The sequence below is a fragment of the Cladophialophora carrionii genome (assembly GCF_000365165.1).
Source record: "Cladophialophora carrionii CBS 160.54 unplaced genomic scaffold supercont1.2, whole genome shotgun sequence".
NCBI lineage: Eukaryota > Fungi > Ascomycota > Eurotiomycetes > Chaetothyriales > Herpotrichiellaceae > Cladophialophora > Cladophialophora carrionii.
In genome coordinates, this window is record NW_008481827.1 from 2,889,014 (window position 1) to 2,913,686 (window position 24,673).

A 24,673-nucleotide genomic window follows, 5' to 3' on the forward strand; every position below is an offset into this window, starting at 1 on the left:
GGACTCGTAACTGCTGGCAATTGCAAGTGACCCACGAGTCCAATGGCCGGTTTACCAGCGCATTGCCTCGGCGTCATCGATGCCCTGGAGGTAAGTCTGGGATGAGGGCAAGTAAAGATATATCAATGCCGCTGCGAAGGCTCTTGTTAGGATGCACCATGCGTCAAACCATGCGTCTGTTCTGTAGCTGCCTAGACACAACTCGCATGACCCTTAGATGAACGGAAGTAGGATCCCGCACTCGAAAAGGTACTTCAGCTCCAGGCAGCAGCTGCGAGAAAGCAGCTTGACACTTCATCTTGCCATACGCTCTTCCCCATGATGTCCCAGTTTGGCGGGCCTCGATCGACCCCTTGAAGATGCGGTAAGTTGGTGGAACGCTTCGACGACTCAGGTTGGTTTAAATCAAGCCCCTCACGCGCCTTTCCAGTACAAGTCGATTGGGTTACAAATCTCTGGAGGAATAAGTCCCACCGCCAATGAGAGGGCTCACGTCTCGTACGATGCGTACTGAACATCGTCTTCATAGATATCCGTGGTTTTTGCCTCCGCCGGATTATGACTGAGCTAAAATTTCTTCTTCAACACTGACCAGACTACTTGGTTCCATGCTGAGCAGGGTCGCCCGAGTCAATGCTTCTGGCAGCGTCGACACATCCCGAAGACTTGGTGGCAACAATCATATTACCAACCACACGACATGACAACGGAAGAGACTCGACCTTTATTGCGAGATGCTGAGAGGGCCGAGGACGGGTCCCTGAAAGGGGCCCATGGAGACGACATTGTCGACTTCGATCCCACGGGCGATTCAGAGAACCCTCGAGACTGGCCCAAGGCCTATAAATGGAGCATTGTTGCTCTGCTGGCCTTTATGGCCTTCACGGTGTATGTAGTCTGGTACTGTATATGCTCTTCCCGTGGGTGGCAGCTAATGTCCTTTCTAGGACGTTCACATGTATCTCGGTCGTGCCTGTGGCCAACCACATCATTTACGATCTTGACGGCACAACCAGCAAATCAGCTAGTGTTCTGCTTGTGACAATCTGGGAACTTGGTGAAGCATTCGGACCGCTTGTGCTTGCACCGCTGTCAGAGGCTGTCGGAAGGTACCCTGTGTTCAATGTTGCTAATGTGCTGTTCATCTCGGCCACTGTTTTGGCCGCGCTGTGCCGAAGCACACCGCTGTTCATTGCCGCCAGAGCTCTTACGGGGTTGGCGGTTGCTTCGAATGTGCTCAATCCAGCCATTGTGGGGGACATGTTCATCGAAGAAGAACGGGGGTCTGCGATGAGTGCCATTATGCTGGCACCCTTGCTTGGAGGCGCAGTCGGCCCTGCTATCGCCGGAGCCATCGCCGAGAGCCTAGGATGGCGGCAAGTGTTGTGGATGGCTATTACCTTGGCAAGCGCCTGCGAAGTGGTTTTCTTTACCTGTTTCCGGGAGACCTTCAAGGTGGCGATTCTCAACCGTAGAGTCGCTAGGTTGACAAAGGAGACGGGCAACACTGCCTTACGGACTGCATTCGCCGCCAACAACCCCGAAGCCGAAGACAAGGGCTCAAGGAAGCTTCTGGACGCAGTGTTGCGTCCCTTTGTCGTCTTCTTCGACTCCGGGGTGTTACAGGCCATGTCCTTGTTTGGGTCTTTGGAGTTTGCGTATTTCTATGTCATGTCGACCACGTTACCGGATATCTTGGAAGGACTATATGGACTTTCCCCAGCACGTACTGGTTCTGCATTCATCGCCTTCAGTGAGTGGATGACATCTCTGTCGCGCTTGAAGCTGGCTAACAAACACTTACAGGTGTTGGATCCGTCATTGCTGTCATCGCCCTCAACAACCTGCTCGACAAGATCTACATTCGTCTACGCGATAACCACAGCTTGAGTAACGGGAGGGGACAGCCCGAATATCGTCTTCCCCTGGCCATCGTTGGCGCCTTTACTGCACCGCTCGTCGTCGCCCTGTACGGTTGGGCCGCCCAACTGCGGCTTCCGCTCCCTGTTCTGCTCATCAATCTCGGCCTGCTCGGATCTACCATGATGCTCGCATTCCTTCCACTGATGGCTTATGTGGTCGACGCCTTCAAGCTGTATTCCGCAAGTGCCATGACAGCGTTGATAGTTACAAGATGTCTGATGGGGACCTTCTTGCCGCTCGGGGTCGATCCGTTGGTCAAGGAGTTCGGCTACGGTTGGGGGTTCACTGCTCTGTGTGTACTGAGTCTATGTACAGCGCCCATTCCAGTGTTGATTTATCGTTATGGTTCCCAGTGGCGGGAACGGAGTCGTTACTCGGAACAGGAGTTATGAACGAACGCTAGATTACGATGGAGTTCCACTACAGAGGAGGTTGCGAAAAAGGTCACAGCATGCTACGATGACAACTAGATGGCGGTCCGGCAACATGGGTATTTCTGACTAGACTTGGAGGTGACTAGACATCTTAGAATTGGGATCTCGGGCAGCCTTAATTACGCCCCAAGAGTGACATTTCGGCCGACACATGCTGTAACTTCACTCCACCCGGGCTCATGCTTACCCTGTTGTGCCGAGGCGGCCCTTGAACTTCTGCATAGTGCTTCCTAGTTTCTACCCTACAGTACCTTCTGTTCTCCTCCTACGAGCTGTATACCTGCGAGAAAGCGTTCCAGAACTAGTTTGACGTACCTTCTAGGCCTCCTGCTATTAGATGGTCTTGACTCGATCGACCAGATGCAAGGGCATAAAGCACGCATTGGTGGGCAGAGACTATGCGGAATGGGGCTGCCAATCTGTCACCATTGCCCCGGCCACCACAGTCTAACTCTCAATACTCCCTTCGCACTTATGAACATGAAGACTACCCGTTGGAGCCCATGGTAGCAGACACCGCACTGGCCGCACCAAGCTATGAGGCTCTCCTGACACCCGCCGGGGCTGGACAGTACGATGAGGAAGAAGGAGCTGATCTGGTTGCCTCAGGTCGAGGAGATCAGCCTTTGTTGAGTGGCCGTCGCATCTCATGGCGGAGCGGAAGCCGCCTGCTACCGGCCAAGTCCGCCTTTCAAGCTGTTCTGCGCTGGTTGAAAGGACCCAATCCTCCTCGGATATATCGGATCCAATCTTCAGAATGGCTTCAAGCCGTGTGCGACCGGCTGCTTGAGAAGTGTTGTCCGAGTGGAGGGCTCAAGCTGTGCCTTCTGCTGTTATTGTATGCAATATGGGCCGGGATGTTCATTCTCGCTCTTCCAATGCCGGTGGCAGGCAGTAATGACTCAGGCCGACCAGCTCGACTAAGCTGTACATCTCGGCTCTGGTACGTCCTCGTCCTCCACTGCGAGCGATAGAAATATTGCTGACTGCTGGCAGGTCGAATAGCACCAATTGTGGCTTGGACGGCGGCGACTGCCGTCCCTTCGATCATGGCACCTTCACATTCACTTGTCCAGCTGGCTGTGCCGACGTCAAGATCCTCGAACCTCACTACGTTGGAGCTCAAGAAGTCAACTACCGGACTTTTGTTATCGGAGGGCCAAAGGACACCGGGATCCCGACCACGGCGATCTATCGTGGAGATTCATTCATCTGTCCGGCGGCCATCCATGCTGGGCTGGTGACCAATGCCAAAGGTGGCAGCGGACTGTTGTCACGGACAGGACAACGATCCGATTACCCAAGTACCAGTGCCCACGGCGTTTCCAGCATTGGATTTCCATCCAACTTTCCTCTATCTTTCAGCTTCGGAGCCCCAGGGCCAGACACCTTCTCGTACACAGATTCCCGGTGGACGTATCTGTGCTTCTCGATCATCTTAACGTCTCTGCTTGCGGTCTTTGTTACGTCGCCGACGACGCTATTCTGGTCTGTCTTCGTGGGGATTTTTTTTCACGTGGCGTTGATATCGGATCCTCCATACTATCACGACTATTCCGACCTCATCTCATTGGCATTTAGGCGTTTCCTCCCGGCTGCATTCGTCGCTCATGTCATCTACAAGTACTGCATCCACCGAACACTGTACGACCTGAAAGCTCCTATCGAAAGGACCGTGCTATGGCTCGGTGGGTGCTGGCTCGGGGCTCTAAACAACGTAACATTTGACCGGATACCAATCTCTCGATTGACTCCACATGACCTCAAACAACAACCTGGGGCTATCGCTGCTCTCCTCTCGATCATCGGCGTTCTGCTAGTCATAGCGGTCGGACAGGCTTGGTGCTTCAGGGTCGAAGGCGGCATGCCGCGCTATCTGCTTTTCTACGCCATCGTCGCCGCATTCCTTGTCGCCCTCATTCTCGTCCCCGGCACCAACCTCCGGATACATCATTACATCCTCGCCCTGATCCTGCTCCCAGGCACATCGCTCCAGACCCGACCGAGCTTGCTGTACCAGGGGATTCTCGTCGGGTTGTTCATCAACGGCATTGCGCGGTGGGGGTTTGACAGCATCCTACAAACACCGGGCCAACTGCTCCAGGATGGCGAACTGGGGAGTGTCCTCCCGCAGGTCCATCCACCGATCGTCTCTGGCAATCGCATCAGATTCACTTTCGAAGACGTCGTCGCATCGTTTGACGGAATCAGCGTCCTCGTCAACGATGTCCAGCGCTTTGTGGCCTTCGAGCCGGATGACATGTCGTTCAACTGGACGCGCTTGGTGGACAGTGAGCCCGAGTTCTTCAGGTTCGGATACGTCAACCACCTGGAGCTGGGAGGGGAGTGGTACGCCGACTTTACAGCTCCGGGGCAGTGGCTCAGCAACGGCACTTATGTACCTGGGTTGGATTAAATTAGGGCGGGCAGCGGTATGGAAGTACTGAAATGCCCTTGCGCACGGTGGTAAATACAGCACCTCCATGCCACAGAGAATAGACTCGACAAAGGAGGAGAATCGGAATGTAAAGGACTCGGAATTTTAAGGAATCGGATTGTAAAGAAATTCCAATCTGTACACTCCGGGCTAGTGTCTCGACCCTCGTCTCCGCCTCATCTGCTGCAGTAGTTACAGTGATCGGGTCATTATACAGACGCGATGCTCTCCCTCGAAACTATCCTTTTCGTACTCTATGTCAAATACGTCCTCTAGGCGAGGTCATCTCTGTGGTTGGCATGCCACCTCGTTCGTGGTCGATCGGTCGATCTGATCCCGCGATCTTCTCGGCTCAGATGGTCTTCCCAAACTTCCCCCCCTTCTACATCATCTCTTTCTCGAGCCAGCCCAGGCCGTGCAGTTGATCGGTTTATGCATCGCGCCCAATCCTGGCTATCCGACAGACAGCACGTGGTCTAAGAGAGATGGACATGGAGGAGGGATATGACGAGCTGGTGAAGATTTCGGCATGCGTAGGGCACAGCTTGGCGCATTGGGAAGTAAATCGGCGCGTTTAAGAAGTGAAACGGAATGACCGGCTCTCCCCGCTTGGCGACCCCTGGTGCTCCTCCAAGGTGAGATATCTGAGCGTTGGTTCTGAACCGCCCTGGGTGGGGAAGGGTCGGTTGTCTTGGCCGATGTATATACAGCGACGGCGGCCTCGTCGGCAGGTTTCGCAAGGAACCGGGTTCCCCAACACTGAGCCGTATCAGACGGCACTGGGAGGAGGTATTTTGGACTTTCTGTCGGGAGGGCATCGTCTTCTTCATCGCCTTCATCGTTGTCCTCTTTTCTGTTCTTCTCCTCCTCATGCTACGACGGTCAGTCGATGGGCTGATCTGCGTTGGCATCATCGCCGTAGGGAGGGACATACTATGCTGAGGTCTTCCGTGGCAGGGGTTGATCCGTCATGATATGCTCGAGATCTCTTCTGCGCCATCGTGACAGGCAGCAGCTATATACTAATAATATAGACTGGTTTGGGTTCGGCAACCTTCTCTTTGGACTCACTCGACCTTGGTCGCGCTGGTAGGCGGGAGAGGTGCCTACACCATCCGCTTCTTGGTTTTCTTCTGCTTCAACAGCGCGTCTGGCCGGGGGCCGGTGTTGATGGGCAGTCTATCTGCCGGGCGTGCCTCCCCGATTGCGCCATACGGATGTGGCATTGGGTAGACCAGACGGCGGTTGAAGCCATACGGTCGGCTCAGTAGCTGGACGATGGCTTCAGAGGTCGCGTGTAGGGTCGTGATAGAGATATATTCGAAGGGTTCCCCTTTGTTGTCGACAGGCATATTTAGTCCCACGTAGGAGATCTCAGGTTGAGAAGCGATGATGTCGGCGATGGCGTCCGTGAGGAAATCTGCCTCGAGAGTAGTGTCTATGAATGTTGTCGTCACTGGGATGAAGCGCAGTGGTAGACTGGACATTTTGTGTATGTGCGCAGACCATTCACGCCAAGCGGTGAAGCCAGACAATCTGTTGCTGAAGGCAGCGACTGTGCAGAGCGCGAAAGGGACGAGGCTGAGGGCCCATGATCGGCCATTTTGACGAGAGGACAAAGTCTGCCATAGACAGTGAATCGCAGTGTCGTCTGCTCCAACGTCCTTCCTGCCCAGATCCAGAGCCTACCAGGACCTTTGGATCCAGGCGTGATATAGATTTGTGGTACATCTGGCGGATACTTGAGAGACGGTGAGCGTAATGCTTGATATATACCACGCGGGTGTTTGGTAAACAGTGTTGGTTATTGCCGGCGGACAGCTCCCATATCAGGCAAGCTTTTTGTTGAGACAGACAAATAAAGGAACTGCGACGGCAATAGTGAAGCAAACAGTGGTATAGACGCGTTGTGGTATTGGAATCTAAAATGTCATTGTTCACGGTAATCGCCGCCAGGTTTGATCGAACTTCTCAATCCAGCTGGAGTGCTTCCAAGTATCTGCTCTGTGCCGCTCAGCTCTGTTGTCCTGTCTTGTCGTGCCTAGCTTCTGCTAGGTTATCCATGTCTTTGGCAGGGGGTCGCGCTTGTAGATGGGGAGTATCTGGTACATGAAGCAGGCAGCATTAGTCGTGTTGTTGCCTCAGACGGATGGAGGGAATGTACCTCAGGGACATCAACATGTGCCATCTCAAAGACCATCGACCTTGAAACGTTGACATTGGGAATAGACTCGAAGACCTTCTTGTCTTGGACGAAGTTATCGTACTTGCCGAAGTCGTCGGCGACCAGTTTTGTTGAGAAGAGGTAGCCGTAGTTCAGAGACATTGTGGGTGTGAGAGACCTGGCGGATCAGGGGCTTGAAGCAGAAGGGAGAGCTGGGTTCTTGGAGGACAGCTGCAGCCGATAATTTGGGATAGAGCAAGACGCCGTAGACGCAGAGTATAAAAACCAATAAGACAAAGGACAAAGGGAGTATGAACAAGCAAAGCATTCACTACACGGGGGGTATTGAAAGGCATGAGTCGATTCACAGTGAATGAACTGCTTGATTCAGAGCTTCTGGACTTTTTTGTTCCCGCTTCTATCCCTGTCAGCCTCTATTGAAAGAGATTTCAATACACGTACTATGCAAACAAGTACTTCGCGGCATGGTCAACGTGATCATCCGCAAAAGTAGCCATTGTGTAGTAGCTGTGGTCGTAGTCAGGCTGGAACCGAACATTGACTCCCTTTTCCTGGCCGATTTCCTTGGCAGCTGCAATGAAATTCTCAGGGAGCAGCTGGCCTTGTTTGTAGAAGTTGTCACCCGTGCCCTGAGATAGTCAGCATCACATATAAACGCAAGGGAGGGAGGAAACCAACCACGTCGATCAGGATATCCAAGTCGCCACCTTTCCATTTCTTCAACAGTTCTGTCGAGTCATGCTCTGCACCCTTCTTTTGCCAGTCCTGTTCACCGAAATAACCCTTGAATGCTTTCTCACCCCAGGGAGCCTTCAGGGGATTTGAGATGGGCGCAAACGCACTGACACTCTTGTATTTCCCCGGGTTCTTCAGGAAGAGTGACAGAGCTCCATGACCGCCCATACTGTGGCCAGTGATGCTGACCTTGCTCGAGTCGATTTGATCTTTGAAGGCGTCGAAGACGGTCTTAGGCAATTCCTCAGTTATGTAGGAGTACATCCTGTAGTTCTTTGACCATGGCTCGGCAGTGGCGTCGACGTAGAATCCAGCACCGGTGCCGAAATCGTAGGAGTCGTCCTCGCCCTGGATGCCAATGCCCCCTGTAACATGTCAGGCCAGTATCCAATGTATCAATCCTCGCTCACTCACTTGGGCTGGTGTCCGGATACAAAACCGCAATGCCTCTCTTGCTTGCGCCATGCTGGAAAAAACCCTTTTCTGAGCAGTTGTCACCAGTACATGTGAGGCCGGAGAGGTAGATCAGCAGAGGGACCTTGCTGTTCTGAGACTGCGGCGGCAGGAAGAGGTTGAACTTGCTCTCGCAACCCAGAGTGGAGGAATTGTGGGCGAGTTTGAGCAGCTTCCCGCCAAAGCTGGCAATGGTTGCTTGAGTGTTCACGGACATATTGCAAGTCGAGATGCAAGAATGGGCTGGATGGGTATGGAAACGAGAAGGAAGACCAGGGGGAGATATTGGAAAATGTTTCTCGAGATCTGTCGCTTCGCTCTAAGAAAATGACGTGGAACAGGAGGGGAAGAGGCATTGGAGTAAGTCAAATCAGCCCCGCAGATGCGGATGGGCGACGAGCTTTCTCCGTCAATCATGAAGGGACATTTCGGAAGCTGGATATCTCATCGGAAGAGAACACAGACCAGCTAGATCGCCATAAGCTGTGGATAGAGAAGCCGGGCCATTCCGACCAGTTGAGAAGAGTGTCGAATTAGGATATGTTTTCCGTCTCGACCACAATTGCCTTCTTGAGCTTGGATCGGAAGTGAATGCTGGGAGGAGTACATCTCTGTTTGATCACCGTGCCCTCGCTATACACCCAGAATAACGACAAGCCTGTGGAATTTGCCAATAATGGCTTTGAGCTGGATGGCCGATTTCCGGGGAAAGTAAGGTGGTGAGAGAGGAAAGTGAAACTTGGTGGAGCAGATCCGGCAAGGCCACGCTAGACCTAATCTGTTGTCGGCATAACCTCGGCGTCACCGCGAGGCTGCCAGAAGTTACCATTACGATTACCGACGCGACAGACCTCACGCTCTATTGAAGACAAATATTACTCCTTTCTGGTCTCAGCGTGGTCAACGAACGTCACGCAGCATAAGGTCTTCCTCTCGCATGACTGGAGTCCTTCCGGTTCTCGCACATAACAACGACTGACCTCAAGAATGGCTTCCGTAGCCTCCTCCCAAGCCGCGCTCCCCTCGACCAACACACCACCTCCAACCTACACGTTCAGCTTCACGCCCTTCCTCCGCGCCAACAACCTCGCAGCTCTCGCCTCCACGGTCCCCGTATGCGCCGACTTTGCTTCAACGGGGCACTGCCCGCGCGGCCGGCGCTGCCCCGACCGCCATCCCACGCCAGCCCAGCAACCCTCCCAACACCATCACTTCGGCCGCCACCACCAAAATGACAACTACGTATGTAAGCATTGGCTCAAGGGCTTGTGTAAAAAGGCCGACGCGTGCGACTATCTCCACGAGTACAACCTGCGGAAGATGAGCGAGTGCCAGTTCTACAATCAGAACGGGTACTGTCAGAATGGGGACGAGTGCCTCTACGTGCACGTCAAGGAGGGCTCGAAGCTGCCCATGTGCGAAGACTACAACAAGGGGTTTTGCGAGAAGGGACCAAAGTGCCCCAATCGCCATGTCAGGAGGAAACTCTGTGAGTTCTACCTCGCGGGCTTTTGTCCCGACGGCAGGGACTGCAAACATGGGGTTCACCTGAAGAGTGTCGCAACAGCGGGAGGAGCCGCGGGAGACAAGGAGAAGGACGAAGACGGGAGGAGAAGGGACCGGGTGGCGGACCTGGAGAAGAGAGAGGACGATCAGAGGAAGGAATTCGGGTGGAAGGGAGGCCGAGGTGCCAAGGGCGGACGGTGGAGGAACAAGCGGGACCGGGACAGGAGGTGAGGAAGCGACAACGCCACGGTACATGTTCCCTTCAGGATTGTCGAGACGCCATGCTCTATCATCGACATACAGCGTAGGGGTTTCCGAAAGGTCGACCTAACCCAGTGGCGGAAGGTGTGTTGTGACACCCAACATTCAAACCACCACTATACCGTGTAGGCTTGATCGGGCCTACGAGTCTCTCCATACAAATCCAGATCACCATCACGAACGCTCGACACGTCAGCCCAGCAGCGCAAGTCGCCTAACATGCCCGTACCAATTGAACACTGAGAAGCAAAAGGTCACAGCTCCAAGTCCCCTCGCCTCGTCGCCCACTGCAACTAGGCAGTCAGGCAACACCCTGTTTCCTTTCCACAGGCTCGACGAGGATGAGGAGGGGCCACCATTCCTCAGCACCCCAGACAAAGACACGGCGTGGGAAGACAAGGCCGCATCCCTTTCCCGAGCCCTCTCGGAAGGGAACCCGGTCCTGGGACAGAGGCCGATCATCCGAGCTACTAGGCAGTTATGATAGACACGGGATCAGAAGCAGCACAAACCGTGACGATTTCATCCTCTCCGGCTAGGAGAATTGTCTGGTGGGGCGTGACAAGAAGATTCATGCGCACCTCCTACAAGAGTGCGTAAGAGCACACGAGCTGAGATTGAAATCAGGATCGAAGACCGAGGAGAAGGGTTGGGAGGAAGAGCGAGAAAAAGATAGAGATAAGAGATATGATCATTTCTCAGGGCAAATCCCTTGGGAGGGTCCTTGCATTCACCGCTTCTGGTCCCCCCTTGTGTTAGTGAACCGTGTCATTGCTCACCGGGCATCACTGCCTTCCTGGCCTCGCTGCTTGCTTCATGCCAGGAGACGAGTGGCCAGCATGACATACGCATCGTGCTGTATTGGATCTCGTTCCTCGCTAGGTATGGAGAATAGAAAAGCGAAGAGGAGGGTGTATCGTCACAACCCGAGCCTATGGTCCTTCAGCTTCTAGCTGCGGCAAATCACTTCGGTAGCGTTTCAGCTTTTGGAATTTTCTATCCTTCTTATATACTGAACAAACTCGCTTTGATATGCCAATCCCATCGCGATCAACATGGCCGTTGCAGTGCGGATCTATGCATTCGCCAAATTCCCCGTTCACATGCAGAGTTCGCTCGTATGCAAGATTACAGCACAGTACCAAAGCAGCCTATTTTTCCTCCCACTTCGTTGTCCCGTTTACCGCACCGGACTTGAAGGCGCAGAATGTCCAGCTATGGGACTCCCCACCGTTGGCGTCCCCTTTTCAGGGTCCGTCTCCAACGTCCCCTTGCGACTCCGTCTCGCCTCTCTCTCCGCCAGGACCTCCTGCCTGACGCGTTCTTGTTCTTCAATCCCCGTTCTCGCCTTCTCATGCACCCTGCTCAGCTCAGTCTTGCTGATGAAGAGCGAAACGATGATCCCAAAGGCCGCGAACGCCGTGTAGAAGATCCACATCTTCTGAAGCGAGCTCGTGTACGCGACGTCCACCGCGCGTCGCGCAGGGCCCGAGAGCGAGCGGATCATCCCGGTGGTCGTCCCGAAGGAGGAGGAGGTGAGCAGGCGGGCACGCTCATCACCTAGCACGGGAGCGAGGTCGGAGTATTTGTTCTTCAGCTCGTTGGTGAACACGACGCCTCCCAAGACCACAGAGATCGACGTTGACAGGTTTCGCACGAACCCAAAGGTCGCGGTCGCGACAGCCATGTCATGTCCCTTGATGTGCGCTTGCAGTGCAATCAACGGGGATTGGAAATTTGGGCCGACGCCAATGCCTGCGATGATCTGGTAGATGATGATTTTCGACCACTGCGGGTGATCTGGCAGGTCGATGAAGAGGCCGTAGCCTAGCGTCATGAGAACGAGGCCGAGCCAGATGGGGTCGCGGAAACGGCCCGTTTTCTTGATGTAGAGACCCGTCGCCGTCGAGACGAAGGAGAGGGTCAAGACCATCGTGAGAAGATAGACGCCGGAGAGCAAGGGACTCGCGCCAAGGACCGTTTGAAAGTAGAAGGGAAGGTAGTAACTTCCTGCAATGAAAACGAAGCCGTGGATGAAGCACACGCCGAGGGATGCCAGGTTCGAAACGTTCTTGAACAAGCGCAGAGGTATGACCGGGTATTTCGCCAACTTCCATTCGTTGAGGAAGAAGAGGACGATGGTGAGGACACCGAAGATAATCAGACAGAGTGTAAATGCACTGTCCCAGGGATGTGTTGTTCCGCCAGAGGTCATGCCAAAAAGGAACATGACCACGCCGCCCACAATGGTGACCACGCCTATCCAATCGATCGCCTTGACGCCTGCGAGGAAGGGTGTCTTGGGTGTCTCCAACTTCAGGAAGAAGGTGAGAAGAACCAAAGACAGGCCGTCCAGGGGCAAGTTGATGTAGAAACACCACCGCCAAGAGACTTCCTCTGTGAATGCACCGCCGATAATAGGTCCGACGCCAGAGGCTATGGCCCACACCATGCCCAGGATGCCGTAGTACTTCGGTCGCTCGCGCATGCTGAACAAGTCCCCGATACAGATGTAGACGAGCGTGACAAGACCGCCTCCACCGACTCCCTGGATGACTCTGCCACCAATCAACAGGCCAATTGAATTGGCGAGTGCCGCGACGAGACTGCCGGCCATGAAGACGGCGTTGGCGAGCATGATGATTGGTTTCCGTCCCCAGATATCGGACAGCTTGCCCCATAGCGGCACGCTGGCAGCGTTGGCAAGGAGATATGAGCTTCCGACCCAGGTGTAATCCGCAGCATTGATGTGGAAGTGCTGAGCAATGGTCGGTAAAGCCGTGGTGATGATGGTGACATCTAGAGCAGCCAGGAACAATGCCATGCACAGGGAAAATATGATCACTGCAGTCCTGGCCTTTGAGAATTCCGAGGCCCGCGACTGTGTCCGGGCCAAGTTGGGCTTCGTTGTCGTCTGCTCCAATGGCGGTTCGCTATCGACTGGCGAGCGTGTGTCGACGTCATTGTCATGGTCGGGGAATTTCTCTGAGGCGTTGGCGCTGGACGGCGATGAAAGTTCAGCATCGGCCGCTGGACGCTGTGTTGAGACCAGTGGTGCGGCACCTGAGGGTTCGAGGTCTTCCGCCGCGTGCTCGAGTTTGTGCTCGGCCTGTGAAGCCATGGGGCGAGAGGTAAGAATTTCACAACCGCGTTTCCTCGCGAGAAGATGTGATGAGATCAGAAAGGTTAATGGTGACGTTGGTTTGAGACCCAGAGAACAAGTGTTGCCGGCGTCTGTGTAGGTCTATTGTCTCGTACGAAGTTCTGTTCAGTCCAGGTTCGATGAACCAGGGTCTTATCCGAAAGGCGCGAGTGTGAGTGAACCGTCGATGCCCCAGTTACTAAATGCTGCGCGTCGTCAAATCAATAGAGGAGCAACAACAAGGCCTGAGAAGCGAGCTGAAAATATCACAAACGAAGTTGATGAGGAATGCATCGCAAACAGTAACGTGGTTAAATTAGTCACTTAGCAGACGCCTGCTGGAAACTCAACTGGCAGAGGACTCCGTAAAATGGCGACATGATCTGTATGGAATCGGTTCGGATGGCAAGCAAGAGCCGACTACGACAGTTAGCCTTGGTGGCCATATTTTCGATGGCCAGTAAGGAATCGATGACGCCCTGGACGAGCGGCTCGACCTGTAACCGTAGACCTCGTACGGAGAACGCGTGAGTGCTTGACATCCTGGTCGAAAGTAGGTGAACGGAATGTGAGGGCCTGAAGACTCTAGCTCTTCCAGCAAATCATCGTACATACAACTGCCGAAGACCCGATTATTCCAGAAAATGGGGGGAGGCGGTGGACCATCGTGTACGAGTACGATAGCCCAGTCTGATCTTGGCGCCTTGGGCAGACGGTCGTACTGTTCCCCAGAGACGAAATCAATCCGGAGTAATTAATGGTTGTTCGTAGAAGCTCTATAGTGTGGTCTGTGGACATGGTCAAGAGGCCGGGGCAGAGAAGGTCCTATTTTTTGGAGTGCTCTTGCACTGCCATTGTGACTAATACAACCCCGAGCCAGCGACAGAGGAAACAACTGTTGTGCAGTACGGAGTTGATGTGTACAGGAGATGATCCAAGCTTGACTGAAGGACCGTGGAACTACGGTTCCGGCTCAGAACAGCCCCGAGCGGGTCCCTGCAAACTGAATCCACCTACCCAGTCCCTGCACGGTAGGTAGGTACGGATTCCCACAGGGTAAGCGGCTTTGCTCCGCACGGGGTACCTAAGCATTGGAAGGGTTCCAGGTCATGGTGCGAGGTTCCGAGTAGTCATAGTCTTATGGGCTTTGCAACTCGTCATGGCGGAGATGCAACTTAATTTACAGTAAATATCTAACCACATGGACCTGCGATGCAAACAACACCGCGCGCAAGAACGAAGCCAGCCGTTCGAATACTGCGCAACGCCGACGCAATGTAGCATGCCATGTCGAGGAGTTGATGTACACGCTTCACCTGATAAATTCAAAGGAGAAATCAAGCCGCTCAAGAAATTCAGAACTGCACCATAGCCGCTTTATCCCTTGTTCCTCTAATTTAGGGAGTGGTGGCACCTGAGGCACTTCATTTCCATGTTCCATATCTTTGGTTCGAAGGAAGGCTTCGCTTTGGTGTTCGCCGTGGGCACGAGCTGTCGGACAGTGGCATGATGGGTGGTCTCGTCTTCCGCCTTCCGCACCTTCGTGATCCTGGCTTCCAATTTGCCAGCCCAAGGCTTCTTATGACCAGGTACCAGCTTAGCGTGCTTGCTGCTGCTGCTCGGGATCCTGTCCAAGTGCGCCTCGTCCTGGACCTCGGAGACACCGATACCCTTTCCCACAAGATGGCCAACCTTTTCTACGACTTTCTGACCGAAAGTCTTGTGTTCCTCCGTCTCCTGCGTTTCGTGGCCGAGTAGGCCAGCCTTGAACTTCTCCCAGGCCCTCTCCTCAATATCTGCTATCAAGCACTGTTCATGATTCCACATCCCGCAGCCAGTCATATGGCACTGGAACATGTCGATTCCAGGATTGTCATAGCCTCCACAGATGCAGAACTTCCGTAGCTTGCTCAGCGCAAGATGCGGGGCGGTCAGCATCTTGGTCACGTCGTACGTTTGCCGCCAGTATCGCTCATCAAGCACCGTCTTGTTAGAATCGTCGTATTCATCCCAGTAGCTGATATCCGCGTGACATGCGATTGTCTGCGCCTCAATGATGTCGACGTGGTTGCTCATCACCAGTTCTCGATTCCCGTGGTAAGGTTGTCGATGCATCGGTAGTTCATCCGGCCAATAGAGCCAGAACACTCTCACAAAGACTTTGTTGGTGGAAGCGGCGCGGAACTCGGCGATTTGTCCTACCCAAAGGTTTTCCTTGTCGTACGCAAGTCTTTCGTCCGTCGACGCGTCGGTAGAGAGTGGCGCTGGTACAGGGAGGCGACGGTTGACGTAGACGATGTCGCCAGCGGAATAGGTTACGTCGACTGGATCCTTAACTAGTTGTGAGGCTTGGTTAGACAGGCTTTAATACGGTGACCACCAAACTCACACCTCGCGTTTTTGTACTGGCGTAGTTTCAACCAGAAGCTGCCGGGCTTGACTGCGTAGTCAATCTCGAGCCGACGCGTGCCCGGCAGCGAAGGGGCGTCGTGTCCGGTATATAGATCTTCTCGTTTCAACCTGGCAAGGTACCGCTTTGACTTCGGCCAGACGGGACAGTCGACCGTGATGCTTGTATCTGCGCTTGCTTCTGTCTCAATAGTCTCTTGGAGTTCGTCGGCCTCTGAAGCGTCTTCCTTCTTTGAGGGCTGGGGAGAATGGTGGTTCATCGGGGGTTTGTTGCTGGGAGAAGATTTTATGCTACACCGTCGATCTGACGTCCCGTCATCTATTTCGCTCGCTTTGCGTTTACGCCCAGCCATTTGAGAGGGTAATGAAGATGTCTCGGATGTGTTTTCTTGTGATATGACCGTAGAGGAGCAGGAATCTGTCGATAGGACTGTTGAGTCCATCCGAGATAGGGGTGATTGCACTGCGCGTGATGGTGAAGGACGCGGTGCGCGATGACCGCGCCGCAACTCCGATGTTGTAGTCTCAAGGCGTGATGGCGAGGTCGTCCGGAGGGAGGAGCAGTGCAGGACAAAGGAAGGACCAAAGGAAGGTAAAAGCACAGCAGCAGGGCATCAGAAGCACGGAGTTGTGATGAAGAAAGTGCGCAGTCGTTTTGAAAGTGAGTTGCGAGTCAGGCTCCATTGGATAAACAAATGCGACGAAGCCCAGACTCCCCGCTGTCACTCCCAACTTCATTCTAGACTCCATTTCTCACCCCAATAATTGCTCCGTCAGGATCAGCTTAATCACAGAGAGTAGGCTGGCCTTACCATGGCATTGGAGCATGGCAACAGGGATTCTGAGTTCAAGCTTGAGCTCCCAGAAATAAAAACTCCACTGTTCTAAGTTTCAGTCTTTTGTTATAAGTATCACGTTTTCTTCGATGCTTTCGGCGATGGTTTTCGGCCTGGTCCCGAGGGGCCGCAACCCAATCTGTGGATGCAATCCATGGTGCGGTCGCTCACCACGTTCCATAATACCTTCTGCATGGGTGATCTTTAAGCCTGTGCAAGTCATTCAGGGTGCTATTAGGCATCGTCCATCCTCATTAATAACAGCTAAGTCCTCTCCATGCGCTGCTCCTCAGTAGAGCTCTTCCGCTTTCCAAGAATATGATCTAGCATTGGGGTATCGTCCATTCAATTGCGCCACTGTCTCCAGGCCGGGTGTTGACGCCAGCTCAGTTCATCCACCCATTGACCATCATTCATTTCTTAGCCGGAGAGGATCCGAAGAGACCCTTCAGCTTATCCATGAAGCCAGTCTTCTTATCGTGCACATGCAGCTCGTTCCCGGCACCCCCTCGTCCGACATGATGAGATTCCTCCTTAGCGATTCGAGTGGCTGTCTCTGGGATGATATCGGCGTCCGCTGGAGCCGTATGTGCTTTGCTTCCTTGGTGGTCGATGTTTCCTGCGCCACCGCGGCCGGCCGAGTACGGACCGTCGCCCTGGTTGCCAACTGGTCCTTCCCGGACAATTTCGCCGTCGACGTAGGTCTGGGTATCGGGTTTGATGTTTGCAGCACCTGAGTAACGTCAGTGCATCCGTGCTACAGTATCAACAAGAGGTTGATCTACCGCCGCGACCGTGTGAGACGTTGGCCATGTCTGGTCCTGCGACATGTTGAGTCAGTTGGAGCAGCTCCGCGATTTCGGCAGACACTTCATGCAGGTGCATTCCGGAGAATTGTGTACAATGTGACCGACATTGGAGCAGGCGGCGCAGCCAAGGCAAGGCTGAGTACAAGATGGAAGGTGTGGGGCATAGCTTACTACTGTGATGTTGCAATCGCGTACGAGTACGCCGTAGAGATCACTGTGTGTGACTGTCGGACTGTTTCGCAATACTTCGGTAGTAGATGGGATGAGATTTTTGAAGAGGAAACCAAAGATGTTTACAAATATAGCAGGGGGTGGGTGTTGATATGGGATGAAATGAAGCCTATCCAAGAAACGCCATGACAGTGTTGAGTGACAAACCGCAATTCAAAGCATGGCGATGGTGTGACTTTGCCCGTTCTTCCACTGATTTCGCGACTTCGCTCAGCATGACGTCCTCTGATTGATTCGATCGCGCATTGACGTACGCCAAGCCTTGATAAACCCGCATGCCCAGCCTTGTGCTATCGCTGGCCAATCGCCATCGCTGCTTGCGGCACTCCTTTGCCGAGCTCACCAGGGGGGGAGCGCGAGGTGAACACAATCGCTCATGGCGACCGACCTTGTTATAAACGAGTTGAAAGATGAGGCTGCTCCATGGTGCTGAGTGAGCTACAAATTGAATTCTGAAGCCAGTGCCTCCAGTTCATGTACAGTATCGTTGAACGCCGGCAAGTCCGTGGATATGTCTGGTCCACGCAACACTCTTTTAGCCGCGTCACGCTTTGGCAGTCTCCTTCTTTTCCTCCGCGCCGCCGGTCGTAGGCAGACCCATGAAAATCTTGAACGAGTCGTATATCATCCATTGCAATCCGGTCAATGTTCCGATCATGACCTAGAGACCCCGAGTGATTAGCATACACGTGCGAGCTTGGAGCAGGTATTTCAGACTCACAATTCTCACTGGGAGACCGTTCCAGAGACCAGAGAACCCAATCTTGGAATAGATTCGACTCATGGCGCCACCGAAGCTCTCACCTGGAGCGCGTTCGGCATTGAGTTTGCTGACCATGACATCGGCGGGATGCGAAACAATAGCACAGAGAATACCAGCGAGATAACCACCAACGAAGGCCACACCGGTCTGAGCGCCCTTGGAGTAATCTGCCTTGGTCCCCGGAAGGTAGTTGTAGATGGCCGCAACGATGTTCTCAAAAGACGCGAATTTCATCATAGTATAGGGGATCTGTCTGCCCCACAGAGGGTAGAGGCCTTTGTATAAACTGTGACTGTCAGCATTACGCAATGATGGGATTGTAGATTACACTGACCCGCCCCATCCCTCTTTAGCGGTGATTGAAGAAATCCCTTGGAATGTCCCGGAGAATGCGGGTGGCATAGTGGTCTGCATGCGGACCTTGACAGCTTCAAACGGGCAGAGACCGACATCGGCAATGAATTCGGCCGACGCAGAGGCAGACAGGTAGAGGATGGTTTTGTACTGTTTGGCATTCTCCTCGCCAGCGAGCTCGGTGTAAAGGTGCTTGAAGTATTCGTAGAAGCCGTATTTGCCGGCGCCCTGCACCGAGTAACCAATAAAGGTTGGGCCAAAACCAGTGAAGATGCCACGGAAGCCTTCGGTCCGTGCGATAGTACCCCAGGCCTGAAAGTTGCCCTTGTAAAGCTTGGAATCGACCTGTCGACGGCATTTGACAAGATCGAGAGGAGTGACTGCGGCATGGGTCGTACCCTGCATCAAGATTAGCTGCGCCAGGGCGACGGACAGGTGTGTTGCAACATACACACGCCAGAATACCTCCAACAGTACATGCTGCGTAGTATTTGGCCGAGTAGAGCTCAATGCCGCCAGCTTTAGCTTGAGCCTTCGCGCTCGCTTTTTCGTATTCTTTCTGTGCTGCCTCGGTCAATTCAATGGCTTTCCCTTTGGCCGTGTCCGCAGCACTCCATGAGGAGAAGTATCGGCGCCTCTCAGGCTTCTCAGCGGGTTTGGGTGCTGGCTTGTAGTATGGTGAGGTAGGCGTGAAAGCCTGGCACAAGGCCGTGGTGTTGGGGAAGAGTCCGACCATGACGCTGCAAGCTGATCAGCTTATCTCCGGGCCAGCAATTGTGGGAGCCTCAGGTGCTGCGTTGGTGGAAGAAACTAGGCGTTGAAGAGAGAATTACCTCGAGTCTCGATGCAGGGCCAGACTGCGGCGAGTGAGTTATGAATATAGTAGGACGGGGCGACGGAGAATTGATGATAGAGAAGGAGAGAGGTGAAAATATGTTCGAGTCAAGTTACAGGTGCGGGCAACCACATGGGAGCAGCACCAGAGCACCAGTGATGCTATCGTCGACAGCCAGTTTACGGGCCTGGGGAAGTGGGTTTAGGCCAACGCCAGCCACTGAGCTCAGAGCTCCAGTGACAGCTCCGGAGCCAAAGCGTTTCCTCTGGCGCTTCCCATTCTCCGCATTGCTGGCACCCACTATTACTGTGAGACGTCATCGTGCGCGTTCGTCCGTACGGTTGAGCACATAGCGACCGTCGCGCAAGCAATTCTCCAGCCGTTCTCCGACGTTCCACATGTCAGTACAATTCTACACAGAGCAGTACGAATTACCCATGCTTTGTCTTTAGATTCCAGATGAGCTCGGGTTAAGTGACTGGTGAAGTTCTACGTACAGCCTCCCCGATCTGCGTCGCACTTTTTCCTCTGCAAGCCATGGCTCACACTGAGTCAATCCTCGAACAGGGCGTGCCTCTAGGCCCAACAATTGTTCCCCAGGCGAATGGGCTGCCTCCTAGCGAAGATGAAGATGCTAGCAAACTATCTGCTTGGGCAGATAAGTACCGTGGGGCAACCGTCGCGGACCTCGATCTGCCTCCTGCATTGTCTACGTCTCCAAACACGTCCCTGGCTGATGCCATGCTATCAGCCTCCTCTCACGACTATTCTCACCTGACCGTCCTTTCCGACAACACAAGGTCCCTGCTGGGCTACCTATCAGTTGCCAGGCTTAAGCAGCTGTTTGAGTCGGGCCAGTTACAACCTTCAGATCCCGTCTCTAAAGCCATGGTGAAATTCCAGCGAGGTGGAGACAGGAAATACCAGATCATTACAATGGAGACGGAATTATTCGAGCTGGAAGGGTTCTTTGAGAACATCGGACCATTTGCGACAGGTGCCAAACAAGACTTCGCCGTGGTCACCGACGGCGGCAGAAAGTTTGTGCTCGGCGTCGTCACGAGAGGCGATTTGGAGGAATTTGTCAGAAGAAGACCGGCCTGAGACCCTGCTGCAGGTCAAGCTCGACAAGGACCGATTCACAATTGCTTCATGTCCTTCAACTGAGGACATACTGGAACTGTCGCAATACTCGTCAAAGCTGCACTTACAGTGGAAGCTGAAAATCCTCAACGATGTCCTCGGGTCATCTTCGATGCTGCTGTGACGATCGCAGCAGACTTTTCCAGGGGCTTTGGTGTGCCGAGACAACTGGACAAACTTCTCATATTCTGGCGCAGATTGAGCGCAGCAGCCCGCCAATTGACGATCGGCCCAGGACTGGTTCGATGCGAGGTCTCCAGTCGCGGTTCCGCTCCGTCCGTTGAACACTTACAAACGCGTTCTGTTCGAGCATTTGCTCGAAGACGACGGACCGCAGGCACCGCAAAGCCTCGGGGATGGCAACTGATCGTGTCATTCGTCCTTCCCGGCTTGACCCTTACTGCGGGCTCGGAAAGTGGACAATGTGACAGCCAGCTCGTCTATCTGCTCGGACCGCCGCGTAACGGATGTCGCAGTTGACTGCGTGCGGGCGACTCACGTGGTCATTGGCCAGGGTTATCAAAGCGAGGCGCTGATGATATTCGTGGTGAGGACCCAGCTGTCAGTACAAGCTGTCCTTAACCAACTGGGTACTGGTCTTCACTGCAGACGCTTCGGACATGAACTCTACCTGACGTAGCGGCATCGACGGGTCCTCGAAATAACTTTCTGCCAATATCCCTTTTCCGGGTTGGGGCAGATGCAACCCGCACACTACGCTATGTATGGGGTCCCAACACTTTGGGCGACTTTGGTGGCGGCGTGGACAGGATTGTCCGAACAGTCCAACTATGCCGACCTGGTTGATTGGGACGACCACGCTCTTGCGTAAAAAGCTCCAGGGCATTACTGGCTGGAGATCAACTGAGTGATGGGTCATTGTCGGGTTGCTGGCCAAAGTACGTTGGGTGTCTTGTACATATGTGCCGAGCACGTAGATTGTCTTGACACCTCTTACCACCAATCTTCGTGTTTCTGTGACGGCGCCCGACTTAAAACCATAGATATGGTCATCAGATTGCTACACAATCGCGTTGGTCGGCCGTTAGAGGCTCGGTGGTAACCAGGGAGACTCGGCGCTTCACCAAATGGATGGATGCCCTTTACAGCAGCGTCTATGTGGTTAGACAACCGCTTTTTACCGGTAGAGATAACTCAAGTATGCCGAGTTGTGTCTATTCTTACCCAGCCCGCAGAAAGCTCTCTACCTGTGTAGTCATTGTACGACCAATACCACGCGAGTAGCCTCAGGAAATTGTACCCGAGTTATCTGAGCAGTCAAACACCTTGGAGATCAAGCCGCTGGCAAAGGCGTCCTTGATCGAGACAGCAACACCGTAACTGCGCGCAGAGGGAAATTAGCATCATCAAAAACACGCACCGAGGTGAAAAAAAAGCTGGAAAATCAGCCGGGGTTGTGTAACACTCACGTTCCCCCAATGACCATGAACAGACCGACCAGGACGATGAGGACGTGGGCTCCAAAGGCCGCCTTCTGCCAGCCACTGCCCCGGCGGTAGGCCTTGAAGTCATACATCCACAGCATGGCCGGGAAGATCAAGCTGAACGGGGCGAAACACAACGAGCCGGCCAGACCGAGCAGGTAGTTCAGGATGGGCACGGCCTCGGCGATGATGAAGCCCAAGACGCCCAGGATCAGGTTGCTGCCGAGCCAGGTGGCCCAGTGGGTGACGGTGTTGGCCTGCAGGTGCGGCGAGTCGCGCAGGACGCGCACGAAGATCAACTTGGCCGCGACGTGCTGGTAGATGCCGACGCCGATGACCAGGCCCGGCAGCGCGACGCCGTAGGAGATCTTCTTGAACAGCGTGCCGGCGCTGCCGAACGCCGGCGTGGCCAGGTACACGCCGCACCAGCGGTAGATGACGAGCGAGAAGGTCAGGTACATGGCGCCGACGAGGACGCCGGCCACGACGGCGGCCTTGCGGTAGTCGCGGGGCCTCCGCATCTCCGACACCACGGGCAGGTACATCTGGCTGCCGCTGCCGCTGATGAAGATGTTGGCGCTGGCCGTGATGCCCGCGACGAACCCGGGCTGGTTGATGGCCACCCAGCCGAGGTCGAAGGCGCCGGTTTTGGGCGCCGCCGCGGGCCGGTCCTGCTGCGTGACGGCGACGACGAAGATGAAGACGGCGACGAAGAAGGTCACGAACCCCAGCCACGTGAGCCAGCCGAGGCGCGAGAAGGTGCGCACGCTCGAGAAGATGGTGATCAGCACGGCCGACACGAAGCCGAAGACCACGGTGCACGCGCCGTGTTCCGACAGCGCGTTGAACGCCGTCGAGCACGACACGATCCCCGCCGCCGTGATGATGACCTGCGCCACCAGGATCTGCAGGCCGACCAGTTCCTTGCCGACGCGTCCCCAGAGGAGACCGCACATGTCTGCGAGCGCTGTATCGTTGAAAAAAGAGCGGATTAGCCGGGACTAACACTGGAGGCAGGAGACACCATCAAACTCACTATGGCATTCCGGGTGGCGGTTGCGAAAGTCGCCGAGGATGACGGCCGTGTAGGTGTTCAGGATCTCCCACCCGACGATGCTTAGTGCGCCGCCGACGGCGCCCAGCGTGGCCAGCGCGCCCGGCACGGCAAGAATGCTCATGGCGAACTGGATCTTCAGGAAGATGATGGTGGCGCGCTGCCAGCTGACGGTGCGGAACTTGACACCCCCGTCCGTGTCATCGTGAAAGACCTCGCGCGCTTCAAGCACTGCTTCCTTCGTGTCCGCGTCAGGCAGCGAAGCATTGGGCGAAGGCGGAGCGATCGTGTCGTTGAACTCGCCCACTGTTTTCTCGCCGCGGTACGATGTGCTCGCCATGTTGGTCCTTTGTGTTTATCCTCCACCACACGGTAACCTACAATACACTGTCGCGACCTGGCGCGAGAGAAAGGCGACACAGTGGGGAGGAGGGAAGGAGTCAACACCGGATTTTCACATACCGCTACGAGCTCCCAGATTGTGGACTAAATTCCCAGCACCGAGCACTAACTTATCGTCGGTTCTGAGCGATCCAACATCCCAGACCAACTGGATAGAAGGATGCGGAGAAGTCCAGCTCGGTTGTTGATAAGAACCCACAAGACGACATGCCGCTACCCTTAGCTACCTCCCTAAAGGGGGATGATGCTCACGAAGTGGCGGGTCGAAGGGTCAAGACCCAGATCCTCGGCATTTTCAGTGGGAACAAACAACGTTCCAGGCTCGTGGAGGGTCTCGAGGGCCACATGGTCGCGGAAGCCAGATTCGGTAATAACTGGGGAGCAAGCTACTGCCGGCGAAGGATTCATCGAGTGCATGCTGACGGCACACGAGCAAGAGGACTGTAATATACCTGTACTCTACCTGAGTGCGAGGCCCGCGCTCCACGCTCGGCAACAAAACGATGATTATATCGGCCAGGGAATCCTCAAGCAAGCATGGTCTAAACAGCTGCCGTATAGGAATTTATCGCAAGGCGGGCCAAGCAGATAACGAGGCTGGTCACATTTAGGGGTAACAAATAGGACTCTGTCTGAATATCGCTGCCCAGCGGCCGCACGACAGCCAAGGTGGTGTTTTGGATACTGGCGGTGCTGTGTACAGTCTGTGCGAAGTGCACGAGCTCTTCGAGCCCCCCTTGACGCTCCAAGTAGCCGGACTCGCCCCCGAGTTGAAGGCGGACATGTTCGACACAGCAGGCAACAGCGTGTTTGGGGTCGAGATGCTCGTCAGGATTCCCCAGCTCATGCATGAACTGCACAAGCAATGCTTGTCTTCGAGCATACGGGAGGTCCGTGTGACTGGTCGACAAGATAGTTTTTGACAAGCCGTACATGTTCAAAGGTGGTGTGCAACTGCTCCAGCTCTGGGGCGAGAATCTGGTGGAGAGTGGTCAGACCATGTACTGTAGCGGGCAACGTGCGAAACGATTGCGCCATCCTCCATCTGCGTGCGCGTCAATAACTTGTCAGCCCTATCTCAGCTCTGTCATTCCAACATGGGCTGAGGATCCGTATCATCTCCTGGCTTGCAGCCTCGTCACGGCAACGTACTGCGAAGTAGGATCTGTCTTTGATCCAGGATGGAGGCCTGCAAACCCACTGGTAGCAAGCCTAGTGGATGGCAGCCAGTTAAAAGACCCACTTGACTTCTCTCCTTGTGCTTGTAACGCATGCACCCTGTGGGACAGGTGGATGACCGATGTACTCCGTACTGC

General features: G+C 54.4%; 11 protein-coding genes across 11 annotated transcripts; 4 read left to right on the plus strand and 7 right to left on the minus strand.

Annotated features, from left to right (window-relative positions):
- Nucleotides 1-700: 700 nt before the first annotated feature.
- Nucleotides 701-2,315, plus strand: G647_03113 (uncharacterized protein; the record flags this gene model as incomplete). Its single annotated transcript, XM_008727459.1, has 3 exons — nt 701-888; nt 948-1,753; nt 1,807-2,315. The coding sequence occupies 3 exons, from the start codon at nt 701-703 to the stop codon at nt 2,313-2,315; spliced, it is 1,503 nt and encodes a 500-aa protein (XP_008725681.1).
- A 440-nt stretch (nt 2,316-2,755) lies between these two features.
- Nucleotides 2,756-4,773, plus strand: G647_03114 (uncharacterized protein; the record flags this gene model as incomplete). The annotated part of the gene is made up of 2 exons (XM_008727460.1): nt 2,756-3,300; nt 3,354-4,773. The coding sequence occupies 2 exons, from the start codon at nt 2,756-2,758 to the stop codon at nt 4,771-4,773; spliced, it is 1,965 nt and encodes a 654-aa protein (XP_008725682.1).
- A 1,127-nt stretch (nt 4,774-5,900) lies between these two features.
- G647_03115 (uncharacterized protein) lies at nt 5,901-6,281 on the minus strand (the record flags this gene model as incomplete). The annotated part of the gene is made up of 1 exon (XM_008727461.1): nt 5,901-6,281. The coding sequence occupies one exon, from the start codon at nt 6,279-6,281 to the stop codon at nt 5,901-5,903; it is 381 nt and encodes a 126-aa protein (XP_008725683.1).
- A 1,138-nt stretch (nt 6,282-7,419) lies between these two features.
- G647_03116 (S-formylglutathione hydrolase) lies at nt 7,420-8,384 on the minus strand (the record flags this gene model as incomplete). Its single annotated transcript, XM_008727462.1, has 3 exons — nt 7,420-7,608; nt 7,658-8,079; nt 8,129-8,384. 3 exons carry the CDS (start codon nt 8,382-8,384, stop codon nt 7,420-7,422), a joined length of 867 nt encoding a protein of 288 aa, XP_008725684.1.
- A 770-nt stretch (nt 8,385-9,154) lies between these two features.
- G647_03117 (uncharacterized protein) lies at nt 9,155-9,904 on the plus strand (the record flags this gene model as incomplete). Its single annotated transcript, XM_008727463.1, has 1 exon — nt 9,155-9,904. The coding sequence occupies one exon, from the start codon at nt 9,155-9,157 to the stop codon at nt 9,902-9,904; it is 750 nt and encodes a 249-aa protein (XP_008725685.1).
- Nucleotides 9,905-11,114: 1,210 nt separating this feature from the next.
- Nucleotides 11,115-13,055, minus strand: G647_03118 (uncharacterized protein; the record flags this gene model as incomplete). The annotated part of the gene is made up of 1 exon (XM_008727464.1): nt 11,115-13,055. The coding sequence occupies one exon, from the start codon at nt 13,053-13,055 to the stop codon at nt 11,115-11,117; it is 1,941 nt and encodes a 646-aa protein (XP_008725686.1).
- Nucleotides 13,056-14,468: 1,413 nt separating this feature from the next.
- G647_03119 (uncharacterized protein) lies at nt 14,469-15,745 on the minus strand (the record flags this gene model as incomplete). Its single annotated transcript, XM_008727465.1, has 2 exons — nt 14,469-15,412; nt 15,466-15,745. 2 exons carry the CDS (start codon nt 15,743-15,745, stop codon nt 14,469-14,471), a joined length of 1,224 nt encoding a protein of 407 aa, XP_008725687.1.
- A 989-nt stretch (nt 15,746-16,734) lies between these two features.
- G647_03120 (uncharacterized protein) lies at nt 16,735-17,206 on the minus strand (the record flags this gene model as incomplete). The annotated part of the gene is made up of 2 exons (XM_008727466.1): nt 16,735-17,054; nt 17,107-17,206. The coding sequence occupies 2 exons, from the start codon at nt 17,204-17,206 to the stop codon at nt 16,735-16,737; spliced, it is 420 nt and encodes a 139-aa protein (XP_008725688.1).
- Nucleotides 17,207-17,905: 699 nt separating this feature from the next.
- G647_03121 (uncharacterized protein) lies at nt 17,906-19,214 on the minus strand (the record flags this gene model as incomplete). Its single annotated transcript, XM_008727467.1, has 4 exons — nt 17,906-18,022; nt 18,083-18,410; nt 18,459-18,877; nt 18,930-19,214. The coding sequence occupies 4 exons, from the start codon at nt 19,212-19,214 to the stop codon at nt 17,906-17,908; spliced, it is 1,149 nt and encodes a 382-aa protein (XP_008725689.1).
- A 636-nt stretch (nt 19,215-19,850) lies between these two features.
- On the plus strand, nt 19,851-20,417 carry G647_03122 (uncharacterized protein; the record flags this gene model as incomplete). The annotated part of the gene is made up of 1 exon (XM_008727468.1): nt 19,851-20,417. The coding sequence occupies one exon, from the start codon at nt 19,851-19,853 to the stop codon at nt 20,415-20,417; it is 567 nt and encodes a 188-aa protein (XP_008725690.1).
- Nucleotides 20,418-21,703: 1,286 nt separating this feature from the next.
- G647_03123 (uncharacterized protein) lies at nt 21,704-23,295 on the minus strand (the record flags this gene model as incomplete). The annotated part of the gene is made up of 3 exons (XM_008727469.1): nt 21,704-21,797; nt 21,887-22,868; nt 22,938-23,295. The coding sequence occupies 3 exons, from the start codon at nt 23,293-23,295 to the stop codon at nt 21,704-21,706; spliced, it is 1,434 nt and encodes a 477-aa protein (XP_008725691.1).
- Nucleotides 23,296-24,673: the final 1,378 nt, after the last annotated feature.